The sequence below is a fragment of the Sorghum bicolor genome, chromosome 3 (genome assembly GCF_000003195.3).
Source record: "Sorghum bicolor cultivar BTx623 chromosome 3, Sorghum_bicolor_NCBIv3, whole genome shotgun sequence".
Taxonomy (NCBI): domain Eukaryota; kingdom Viridiplantae; phylum Streptophyta; class Magnoliopsida; order Poales; family Poaceae; genus Sorghum; species Sorghum bicolor.
This window is the reverse complement of record NC_012872.2, coordinates 16,009,880-16,022,593: the sequence shown is the minus strand read 5'-3', so window position 1 is coordinate 16,022,593 and position 12,714 is coordinate 16,009,880. Positions and strand designations below refer to the sequence as shown.

General features: G+C 44.2%; 1 protein-coding gene across 1 annotated transcript; it reads left to right on the top strand.

Moving 5' to 3' along the window:
- On the top strand, positions 438-2,738 carry LOC110433826 (S-adenosylmethionine synthase 1). Its single transcript, XM_021456550.1, has 2 exons — positions 438-595; positions 1,102-2,738. The coding sequence occupies exon 2, from the start codon at positions 1,134-1,136 to the stop codon at positions 2,316-2,318; it is 1,185 nt and encodes a 394-aa protein (XP_021312225.1). The 5' UTR covers positions 438-595; positions 1,102-1,133; the 3' UTR covers positions 2,319-2,738.

Sequence of the window (12,714 nt, the reverse complement as noted above, 5' to 3'; positions counted from 1 at the left end):
TGGAGAGAGTAAAAGACACCTCGTAAGTCGTAAACCGGTGATAATAGGTGAGGCAAGTATTTTATTTTCCATTTCTAGGTTGAGGCTGGCAAATTTCTAGGAGAAAAATGAATAACAGAAATACTACTACTGTACTGATAAAACGTAGTACTGATAACAGAATATACTACACGGTTATACGGAAGAAAATGATGGAGAGAGAAATGTTAGGTGAAGTGGGCCCAGCATCACTGGGGGGTTGGTGGCCGTGGGGTTGGTGAGAGGACAACAAGGCTACAGCGCTGCTACTGCCTACCGGCCAGCGGGTGGCTTCTTCGCCGACGTGGGGCCATCCGGTCAGTGTCCGCCCGCCATGTCCTCACGTGCATGCCTGCCCGACTCGCCAAAATACTTTCCGCACCGAAGCTCAGGTACACCCGCACCCGCACCCGCACCCCGTGCGGACCCACCTCTGACCTCCTTCCCCCGGATCCGCGCCCGGCGCCAGCGCGGCTATAAATGGCGGAGCCCCCAGCAGTGCCGAGACCCCGTGCCACACATCCCCGTTCGCATCTTCTCCCTCTTGCCGGTCCCGAATAAAGAGCAGCAGCGCAAGGTGAGTTCCAGCCTGCTGCTTCTCTCTCTCGTTGGTTCGTCATTTCCCCGTTCGTCGTGCTTCTCCCGAGGTTCGTCCGTCCGTGCGTGCGTGGTTTTGTCATTTGTGCGCGCATGCTTGGGGGGAGATGCTGCAAACCTTGGTTGGGTCTTCCTCGGTTGGATCTGATGGTCGCCACGGGATGGCCGATCCCGGTGTGGGTTTTGGTGATTATTATGCTTATTTAGGGATTCTGTAGATCTGGGGTGCCGTTTAAATTTGAGATTCAGTGGACAAATTTTGGGATTTTTTTTTTAAAAAAATTTGGTGTCTCGGAGGGAGGGTTCACCATTTTATTAGATCTCGTAGCCTCTGCATTTGGAGTTGTCTGTGGTGCTCTGATTTTCAGATCTCACGGCATCGGTTTAATAAGTATATTTGTTGGTCATCCAATTCGAATGTGCGGTGGATCTGCGGATGGTTTCTGATTGTCTGAATTCCTTTTTTTTTTCAAATAAAATTTGCAGAGGTTAATTTATCGCCCGAGAAGAAGAAAGCAATGGCGGCTGAGAGCTTCCTCTTCACCTCGGAGTCCGTGAACGAGGGGCACCCCGACAAGCTGTGCGACCAGGTGTCGGACGCCGTGCTCGACGCCTGCCTCGCGCAGGACCCCGACAGCAAGGTGGCGTGCGAGACCTGCACCAAGACCAACATGGTGATGGTGTTCGGCGAGATCACCACCAAGGCCACCGTGGACTACGAGAAGATCGTCCGGGACACCTGCCGCGAGATCGGCTTCGTCTCCGACGACGTGGGCCTCGACGCGGACCGCTGCAAGGTGCTGGTCAACATCGAGCAGCAGTCCCCCGACATCGCGCAGGGCGTGCACGGGCACTTCACCAAGCGGCCCGAGGAGATCGGCGCCGGCGACCAGGGCCACATGTTCGGGTACGCCACCGACGAGACCCCCGAGCTGATGCCGCTCAGCCACGTGCTGGCCACCAAGCTCGGCGCGCGCCTCACCGAGGTCCGCAAGAACGGCACCTGCGCCTGGCTCAGGCCCGACGGCAAGACCCAGGTCACGGTGGAGTACGTCAACGAGGGCGGCGCCATGGTGCCCGTCCGCGTCCACACCGTCCTCATCTCCACCCAGCACGACGAGACCGTCACCAACGACGAGATCGCCGCCGACCTCAAGGAGCACGTCATCAAGCCCGTCATCCCGGAGAAGTACCTCGACGAGAAGACCATCTTCCACCTCAACCCGTCGGGCCGCTTCGTCATCGGTGGGCCCCACGGCGACGCCGGCCTCACCGGCCGCAAGATCATCATCGACACCTACGGCGGCTGGGGTGCCCACGGCGGTGGCGCCTTCTCCGGCAAGGACCCCACCAAGGTGGACCGCAGCGGCGCCTACATCGCCAGGCAGGCCGCCAAGAGCATCGTGGCCAGCGGCCTCGCCCGCCGCTGCCTCGTGCAGGTCTCCTACGCCATCGGCGTGCCGGAGCCCCTGTCCGTGTTCGTCGACTCGTACGGCACCGGGAGCATCCCGGACAAGGAGATCCTCAAGATCGTCAAGGAGAACTTCGACTTCAGGCCCGGCATGATCACCATCAACCTCGACCTGAAGAAAGGCGGCAACAGGTTCATCAAGACCGCCGCCTACGGCCACTTTGGCCGTGACGACGCCGACTTCACCTGGGAGGTGGTGAAGCCCCTCAAGTTCGACAAGGCATCCGCTTAAGATTGGGAAGCCAAATTGGACATGAAGAAGACTGTGTGTCTCCGTGCTGTATCTTCCTCTGGCTCTGCTGATACCTGCTGCAAGCATTGCTGCTGCTGCTGCTGCTCCTGCTCCTGGATGTGTGTTTGATCAGTGACTGGCTGCTCCATAGAAGAGAAGAAAAGAAGGCTTTGGCAAGCAAGCCATGTCGGCGCCGCCGGCTTAGGGATTGGTATAATTTGGTGTGGCAGCAACCAGGATTATGCGCTGATCTTTATCTTTTAGTTTGGTCGTCCAGTATTTTTTTTTCTTCCCCTTTTCGAGTCTGTACTGAAACTGCTGAGAGATTTGCAGTTTTTAATCTATCAATATTCGTATGTTACTGTTACCCTTTAGGTGCCCCCTGTGTAACCAAGCGCAATTACAAGTTCACATTTCTCCGTCCACTTGTGCTTGGTGACCTTTGAGTACCATGAAAGGTGGTGAAAAAATTGTTTCGTGTGACCTTTGAGCAGCTGTGAAAGGTGCGCACAGTTCATACTGCACAAATTGGCAACTGAAGGGACAGGCTGGATCTTTGTTGCTGTTGGTTACACAACTGGCCAAACTTGAACAGCAGCAAAATTGGCCACCGGTACGTGATGCGCGCTTAGCTGAAATATTATAGCTGAAAGAACCGTTCGCTGTTTGTTAAGAGAGAAAAACTGAAAAATTATGACTAAAAGAACAGTTGGCCATTTGATAAGAGAGAAAAACTGAAAACATGGCTAAAAGCCTCAGTCATGATTCTTGAGCAGGAAAGCTGAAATTATGCATCCTTTTTGTAGATCGGGTGGGCACGTGGAGTTCTACTGTATTTCTGAGCGAGTAGAGGTATTTTTTTGTCACCCAAAGAAAGAACTGTTTAAACAGCTAGCGGGGATGATTATTTCGGCGGCTTATGCTAATACTAATTTGTTTTGAGAAAAAAAAAATATTCTGCGGCTAAGTGAAACAGGGCAATTGTGCTTCAACAGACAAGCTCAACCATGACAGGGCAAATGGGACGGTTGGGGCCGAGAGATGTAGCAATGTGGAAGATGAGAGAGGATAACATATTTCTAATGGTTGTAAAAAAAAACATATGTCTAATGCATCATCATCATATCATAGGTAACGAAACACAGAACAGGATGTCCTCGTTCTCCAGTCAAGCAGAGAGAGACAGAGAATAGAACCATCCTGTTACAGTAACCTAGAACCAAACACGCGTCTGACGACCACGGCCATGGCGGTGGGCGGCCGTCCACCGGCGGCGAGCGGGGTGCTGTGGCCTGGCGGCGGATCTGGAGCAGAGTTAAGCGAGCAGCCGAGCACGCCACGTGACGACAGCGGCAGGTGAACAACCAGCCATGGAGCAGGCGTACCGCGTACAGCTGCACGCTGTCCGCATCCGCGAGCGAGCGACAGCAGCGATTGGCCGTTCCGCGCTCCGATCTCGTCGGTGATCCGACAACGGAGCTCCGCCGGTCGCCGGAAGGTTACAACCCTGCACGTGTTTGGCTGTTGATTAACTTTTTTCATAGTAGGCTAGGTGAAGCAATGCCAAACAAAAAAGGAAGGAAGAAAAAGATCGCACTCACGATGGTGTGATTAACGAACCTTCTTCGGTTTGACGCTTAATTCATCAGTACTACACACCGGTCTGATTTTACACTGTTTGGCTGGGGAAAGATTTGTCGGGGCGGTTAAGGACCCAAGAGAAAAATCAGAGCAGCAGCGATCGGTGGCCCTGTATCCGGCTTGTTGGTATGAGCTGTCATAGAGTTTATTAGCTAAATTTATCAGTCATTAAACAATATTTTTTTTCACAACAAATCAGCTATGGCTGAGTGCCTTTCCAAAAATCACCCTTTAAGTCATTATTTCAAAGAATTATGTGCATATAGATCGTTTTCTATATCCGTTCTATCTTCAACAATTTTTCTACATGTTTTCAGATAGTCATTCTTATTTTCTATCTTCAGCTAACAAGAAATTCGAAATAGAAGATGGCTATATTTAAAATTTTAATAAAAAATACTGTTAAAGACTTTTTACTAAAATTTTATTCCTAACCATTAGATATTACATAACAGGTCTCTTGGAGTTGTTCTACCAATCCCTTCACTTGCACTTGTAGGTCTATGTCCATTTCTTCAACCCCCGCTGATAATAAGTCATAATGCTCTTTGTGGATGGGGAATGGGTCATTCATCTTGACCCACCTTTTTTTTATTTAAACACGTACTAAGAATTTCATTCAATCATTTTGTGGTGCTACGAAAAATATCTAGCTAGCTCATAGCTTACTGTATCATTTATTTCTAGGCTTTGGTGGGTGAGACCATCAATAAACATGTAGTACATTCATTATTGAAACAAATACTGATACCGTACTACATTAAAATAAGGAACAAAAAAATGATCTGGATACTGGAGAAACAGAACCAGAAATCATGTGGCTTTTTAAGGCTGTCTCCGATAGGAGACCCATTTGGGAACCCAAACCCAAAATGGGTCTCCAACACAATACCTATAGCCTCCAACAGAGTATCCATACAGAAAACCCTTTTTAGGTATCAGGAGAGGCATAACCCAAATTTGGGTATTCTCTCTCCTCGAGACCCATTTGCAGAGAGTGTTTTCTTTTAGGTCTCGTTGCTGGAGAAGACTAAATATAGGTATGAAACCTTTTACCTGTAGCGCTACCCAAAGGATAAATAGGTCTTGTATTTTGGGTGATGATTGTTGGAGATAGTCGGCCTTTTATAGGTCCCCGTCCAACAGCTGCACAACCTCATATCCAAGTCTCATTGAGTACGGAGTCATTCCCCTTTTTATATTTTGAAAATGAAAACACGATTTAGCATCGTGTGCACCGACAATATTCTATTTGGAAGGAAAAGTATCAAGTACTAGGTTCCGTCAAATATTTAGGGGCAAAGGAAAAATACGCCTGCAATTTTTAGCATAATTTTGAGCTAGCCAACGACAAACTTAAGGTAATGAAGGTGTATGTACCTTACCAAGTTACCATGCTCAGCTGACATGGACTAGAGAATAAGGGGCTGTTTGGTTGCCAGCCACAGTTTGCCACACTTTACCTTAGGCATGTTTGACCAAGTTGGCAAGTGTTTGGTTGACAACTAAGTTTAGACATGATTCTTTTGGGCTCCACATGTCATAGAGTTAAAAAGTGTGGCAAGATTCCTTTAGGCATAGCAAAGTGTGGCAACCAATTTGCTAACCACACTTTTTGTGGCTTGCCATACTTACCTAAAGTTAGTTATGGTAAACTATGGCTAGCAACCAAACATCCCTTAAAACCAGCTGATATTTTTTAGGGAATGACTCATCTGTCGAAGAATACTTTTACTCACTTTAAAGACTCATGTGTCTATGAGGACACGACCACCGTAAGCTAAGGGGGTGTCCCGTTTCGATGGTTAATGTAGCATTTTTGTCTTATTTGATAATTAGTATCTAATTATAGATTAATTGGGTTTAAAAGATTCGTCTCTCAAATTACTCTCCAGCTGTATTTTTAATTTCGTAAATAGTTTGTATCTAAACATTCAATATAACAAGCGGTAAAGTTTAACAGAGCAAACCAAACACCCCTAAATAGCGTTGTTAGCCTCAACGAAAGTTATTGCTCCACGTAGATGAGGATGCATCGGAGGTGGCTGGTCTCGCTCCAGCCTCCACGTAGATGAGACGAGTATGTATTAACGAGAGCATAGTCAATACTCCCTCCGTCCATTTATCTCAATCATTTAAGCAAAAGTTTTTCTTCCAATTATCTCCATCATGTTGAGGTGATCGGCTGTAATTATGGCCATTCTTTGGATGTATGCACACGTCTCCATGTAGGACTTGGGTCATATTGGCTGTTCATTGGTTGCATGCAGGCATGCACATTAATTAGATTAATTGGACCATAATAATTTATTGAAAAGACGTGACGTGAGTCTTTCATGCTCCTTGGTCTCTGTGCACAAGGCTTAAACGAAGGAGACTAAGGCCATCCTCAATGGGAGTTTCATGACACAGTTTCCAACACATCAATATTTTGGAAACAGTACATAGGAGTTTTATGGGGATGAAACTCTCTCTACTCCCATAAAACTCTTACCATCTCTCTCTTCATTAATATAGTGCCACATCAGCATATTTAATGTAATGAAACTCTAATAAAACCCTCATTGAGACTGGCCTAATGGACGGAGGGAGTACGCAGCAACATTATTTATGGTCCCATTAATCCATTATACACAGGTTTTTCCCATTCCAGCTTCTCACAACACGAGACTCTGGCGGTTGCCTAGACTTTTATGTCATGACTCATGAGACATACTTCCTCCTTCCCTAAATAAGAGCTATCTAACTTTTAACTTTGACCAAATATATTTAACGAAATATTAATATTTATAGTATATAATTTATATGATTAGCTAGATTGTTGAATATACTTTTATAACAAATTTATTTAAAGATATAAATATTGTACTCCCTCCATATCGGATTTAGAAGTTTTTTTGACAAGATTTGGGTCAAACATTAGCAATATAACTCATCAATAACTTTTGTCTTAAAAAATATGAAAATTATATGAATAGATTTGTCTTAAAAAATACTTTCATAAATGTACACATATATCATTTTGTTAAAATTATTTTTATAAAAATAAGAGGTCAAAGTTATAATTTGAAAACTGTGTTGCTGTTTTAAACGACTTTTAAATCTGATACAGAGGAAGTATGTATTATATTATTTATAAATCTAGTTAAATTTGATCAGCATGATTTTCGTAGCGACTTTTTTTTAATGATGATGGAGGGAGGGAGGGAGTAGTAAAGCTGCCGTTCTACTCCTTGCGAAACCATCATTCGACGGGGAAGCCCTTAACCGACCAACGCTCTAAACACCTTCTTCGTTGGCCGGTACCGGCACGATGCACGCTAGTATTAAATAATGCTCTTGACTTTTCACAATAAAAACGACATGAGCTGGCTTCATGCCTCCATGGAGAATTACGAGCTGGAGCGGTTGGACGTGGACCTACAACTGCAAAGCAAGCCAGCGATTGTACTGGCATGGGACCACCGCTCAGTGGAACCAGTCGCGATGTGGGACCCGATACTCTCCCCAGTCAAGCCAGCCTTTTTCCACCCTCCGCGGCCGGCCTCTCTGCTTCTCCCACATCACATTCCTATCGGTACGTTCGTTGCTGAACAAAAAAAAAAAAAAAAAAAAAACCCACGAAGGCGGCCACATGCACAGCACAGGTACACGTCGCGGCGGGCGGCTGGAACTGGAAGTGGAATGATCCGGCCACCGATCTTTGACTTGACCGTCCTGTTCCCTTCTCGGCGAGGCAAACAACCCAAGGAAAAACGTACGTGGGACACGGTGGATGCAGGCGATTGCGATGCGACGTGCCAAACGTGGCAGCTGGCAAGAGTTTGTGTTAATATAATAGTCATTAGCAGCGGCGGAGTGTGAAGCTAATTAAAAAGAGAGCCAGCTACAACTCTCACATAATGCTTGAACTATGATATGACTCCCTTACCTTGCTTCTCCATGTCAGAGATAGGACCTGTAGTGGCCAGTGCATGGAGAAAGGGGAGGCAAGCGCCCAGCTTCGCCTCCATTGCCCTCCGCCAGTGGTCATTAGGATTAACTATGGAAAGAGAGTTTTTTTAGGCACTGTCAAAAGAGATATGAAACTATAAACATACTGTTCATGGTAACTGCAAAGATTTCCTCCAATCCACTCTAACTGCGTGTACTTTCATGTTGATTTCTACTCATACAAATTTTAGACACATTGAAAGGACCTTGATGTCACCGAGGAGGCCTAGAGGGGGGGGGGGGGGGGTGAATAGGCCTGCGAAAATTCTGCTCAAACAAAAACTAAAACTCAGGGCGGCACTGCCTCCCTTTGAGGGCGGCACTGCCTTCGTACAACCGTGAGTCCAATGGAGCCCAAACTTGGTGAAGATGTACTTGAGATATCCAGTGACAAATCTGCAAAGTTTCAACTCAAAACTCTATCAGATTAGAGGGCGGCACTGCCGGCCTTGGAGGGCGGCACTGCCGGCCTGCGCAGGAGGAACTTAGTACAATTCAAAATCCAACCAAGGAAATTTAGATCAGGTAAATTTCCCAGCTTCCTGCAAGTATGTTAGTCACTGAATAGTAGTTATACGCAGCAGAACAAGTACCACCAAGTAGATTGGCCACAAACCTTACAAGCACCTCAACAACAATATGAACTTGCAAGAATGTAAAACAAGCACAATATGACACGGTGTTTATCCCGTGGTTCAGCTCGCCACCAAGGCTTGCCTAAGTCCACGTTGTTGAGGTATCCACAAAAGGATTGGCTCGCCACCAAGGCTTGCCTTGCCCTCGTTCTCAAATCAAGAGAATGAACTCTTGAGGTGAGGGGTGATTTCACTAGTTGCAAGAGAGTCTTACAAACTGTCCCGCTGCTCACCACAAGCACGGGAGCTCGCCGGACGACGCCTAGCCGTCTAGGAGGCTTCACCTCCAAGAGCAACAAATGCACAACGAAGATCGACGAAGCCCAGCAAGTGCTCAAGGTTAGGATTGCTCTAATCTGCTCTCTAACACTTAATCACACAGCCCCAACACTAAATTGTGCACTAAGCACAATACTCTCACAAAGAGAGGGTTGGGGAGAGGCTTTGCAAAGGTTGGGAAGGTCTGGAGCATCAGCAGCACGACCAGAAGCAGTGGGATGGGTATATATACTCATCCCACTCAAACTAGCCGTTAGGATTTGAAAACTAGCCGTTGTGACTGTACAGGGGCGGCACTGCCGCCCTTGTAAAAACAGCACAGGTCACCTTACGGAAAAAGCCATAACTTTTTACTCCGAACTCCGTTTGTAGTGATCTTGGACTTTTCGAAAAGCTTGTTTCAAGGGCTATCCAACCCTGCAGAGAACAAGCTCCAAGATCAACTTGTGCAGGTGTAGTGCTAAGTGTTTTCTCTCATGTTAGCACTTGGGTTCGGTTAGTTTGAGCACTTGAGACTTGTCTATCATTCGTATTGCATCCCCCTTGATAGTACGGCATACCTATACTCAAGAACAAGAGAATATAACTAATTTGATCACTTGAGTCTTCAATGTCTTCATATGCCATTTCTTCTCAATATTACTACATAAAGGGTTGCAATCAACTTTGTCTCCTTTTCTTGAGCAAACACACCTTGAGCATGTGACTTGACCCATTTCAACACATATGAGTTCACCTCCATGGATTCAAGTCACTTCTACTAAAGATTTGATTCTCAACACAATATGACTCCTCATAGCTTGATTAGTTCCTCGACTCAATGCAAGTACTCTCTTCTTCACCTTAGCCATGGTACCTCGGTCCTTAAGCCGTCGCTTATCCCTTCACCTCTGCTTAGTCCCTCGAAGCCCTTTCCTTACTATCTTCACCTTATCAAGCCATACTCAAGTCATATCACATTAAGTATCCATTGAATAATCATTTCTTCAATATTGTGATCCTTGCTTGAATATCTTCTAGATATAAATATTGAGATCAATCAAGCTTCAGTTTGACTCACATAGAGACATATATGGATCAGCATCAATATGATCAAGCCAATTCATAGTTCCTTATATCCTCTCTATTTTGGCTTGACACTCAATACTCACTTCAATCTTGATCTTCATACTTCTAGCTTGATCAAACCTAGTTCACTATCAAGCTTTTCTTGTTCATGAAAAGCAAGCCATTGTAGACACCAATCCAAGAACATCAACTCATGTCTCTTTTGCCATTTGTCAAATATGCTTGCTTTCTCATGATGTTATGATATCCCACAACATGTAAGCCATTCCATAGATTTTATTTGCATTGTTGTCTTTTGCTTGACCTAGATTGTTTCCATAATCCTTTAATACAACAATACACAATTTGGCCTTCATTTCAACACTATGTGGCATATCATCAAGTTTGCCTGCTTGTTGAGCCTTGAACATACTTGTTAATACACAATCCACAAGTATGTGCAATAGACTCAATATCCTGTTCAACACTTAACAAACTTATTAGACCTTTAATCATGTTGTCATTCAATTCACCAAAACCCACAAAGGGCTAGATGCACTTTCAATCTCCCCCTTTTTGGTGATTGATGACAACACAATTAAAGCTTACAAGAGATTGATAAACATTAAGATTTTGAATCCTGTGATATAGTGAGCTCCCCTTAAATATGTGCATAGAATAGAATTTCAAGTTTTGGCCTCAAATGCCAAATGCACATATTCAAGATGAAGTGTGGGAACTCTTCTATATCTTAGCATCCGTGGGGTGCAAGGTGTCAACATGATAAACGTGATGCTCATGGCAGGTCATGCACTCAAAGTTTGCTGGCCAGCAGAGGGCGGCACTGCCGTACTAGGAGGACGGCACTGCCGCACTTGCCAGAGCAGCACAGAAATAAAGGCAACCACCATTCAAGTCAAGAACATTTCACACTAACATAAAAAGTCCTTATCAAGAGCATAAACTATCCTTGCACACACCACACAAAAATTTGAAAAATCTTATATGCCTCTCCTTTACCCCTTTCAATCCACATATCAATCTCTCCTCCCTTACACTCTCTCCCAATATTTCTCCCCCTTTGGCATTAATCTCCAAAAAGGATCTCTCAACCGAAAGGAAGAAATAATGGTAGACAAATGAGGGCAAGAGGTAGGTAAAAGTTTAGCATATAGGATTTCTCTCCTAAGTTTTCTACCAAACCAAGTATGCAACACCTTAAGTCAAGATTCTTGAGAAGTTAGCATATTTAGCTCATACCTCACTTAGATGATAGTTTTAACATGAGACAAACTCACTTTACCACCATAGAGGTATCAACCAAATATCTAAATCATTCTCTAATCGTCACCATAAGAAAAAACTCATGGTGTGGCTTAAATATTGCATACACATGCACACACTAGCATGTAAGGGCCTAGATGCACAAAGGTAATACAAGAGTTTATGGATTAATATACCTTTGTTCTAAACCTCATAATCTCCACTGTGATCATGATATTATGAATTTAGTGCTTTGATGGGCTTGGCAAAATGCAAAAAGACTTCATTTATGATCTCTCTTGATCATAGGAGATATCATAAACTTGTGCTTGATTTGAGTTGACAGTCCATTGCCAGTCTTGTTGTTATTTTGAGATACCAGTTGAAGACATATTTCTTGATATGACAGGTTGAAAGATTATCCACCAATACCAATTGAAATATGATCTTCTCAATTTTGACACCAATTGAAGGAATCTTCAAAAGCTGATGCCAATTGGATGGGATGCTTGTATCTCATATTGTCACCTAGGTAATGCTTACAAGACAAGAGATAACATCAAATTGCACAAGCTAGAGTTTCACAACTAGTGACCTTTTGGATGTGGAAGTCATGTAAGTCACTAATTGCAAAACCTCATAACATAGACTAAATTCCCTCTTTTTGATAGTGCATACATATATATGTGGAAGGCAAGAAATATGCACTTTTGGTCAATTAAGTCCAAATAGGGGAATTTAAGCTATATTATGGAGAGTAGCTACTTAAGTAGTAAAATTGCAATCCAAGTAAATATGAGAGATAACTTTACCATTTGGATTGAGTTAATGTAGCATACCCATGAGAAACTCATTCTCACCAAGAGACTACACAAATTCACTAGAAGAAAAGGTTAGTCTCAAAGACACAAGACATATAATGGACTCCCCCTTAATATATGCAGCAAGTACTCAAATTACTTGCAAAGTGCATTTGAATCGGTTTAAGAGTCAAGAGGAGTTCATCCTATACCTTGGTCAAGGTATCATAAGTTTGCAACAATTGAAATTGTGCCAAGGAAACATACCACCACCAAGGTATATAGATCACCACATAGATTTTCATTGATATGACCATCATAAGTGAGGCTCAAAAGATTTCGATGACCATGCATTTCTCAATTGATGACATGTGGTGAATTAGAGCTCTTGTGATCATCCAAGATACAAATTATGTTCCTAGTTCTTTCTTTACCTAAGGCAACCCACATAGAGAGCAAAAGGTAAAATTCATGAAATTTGCAAATTATGAACTAGGAGTTACCAGTCTTTGTTGACAAGATCCTAGGTAATCAATGAGATGAGTCGTAAACACTTGAGAGCTCTAGAGAGGAGAAATAGTCATGAAAGCTCATTCTTCAATTATTTTCTCCAACTCATTTAAATTCAGTTCCACTAAGGATTGGGGCATTCGACATTAAATTGGGAGCACCTGGTTTATAAAAACCAAGATCCTAGAATAATTGTGAAGCACTAAGAGAATCCATTGGAATCATCCA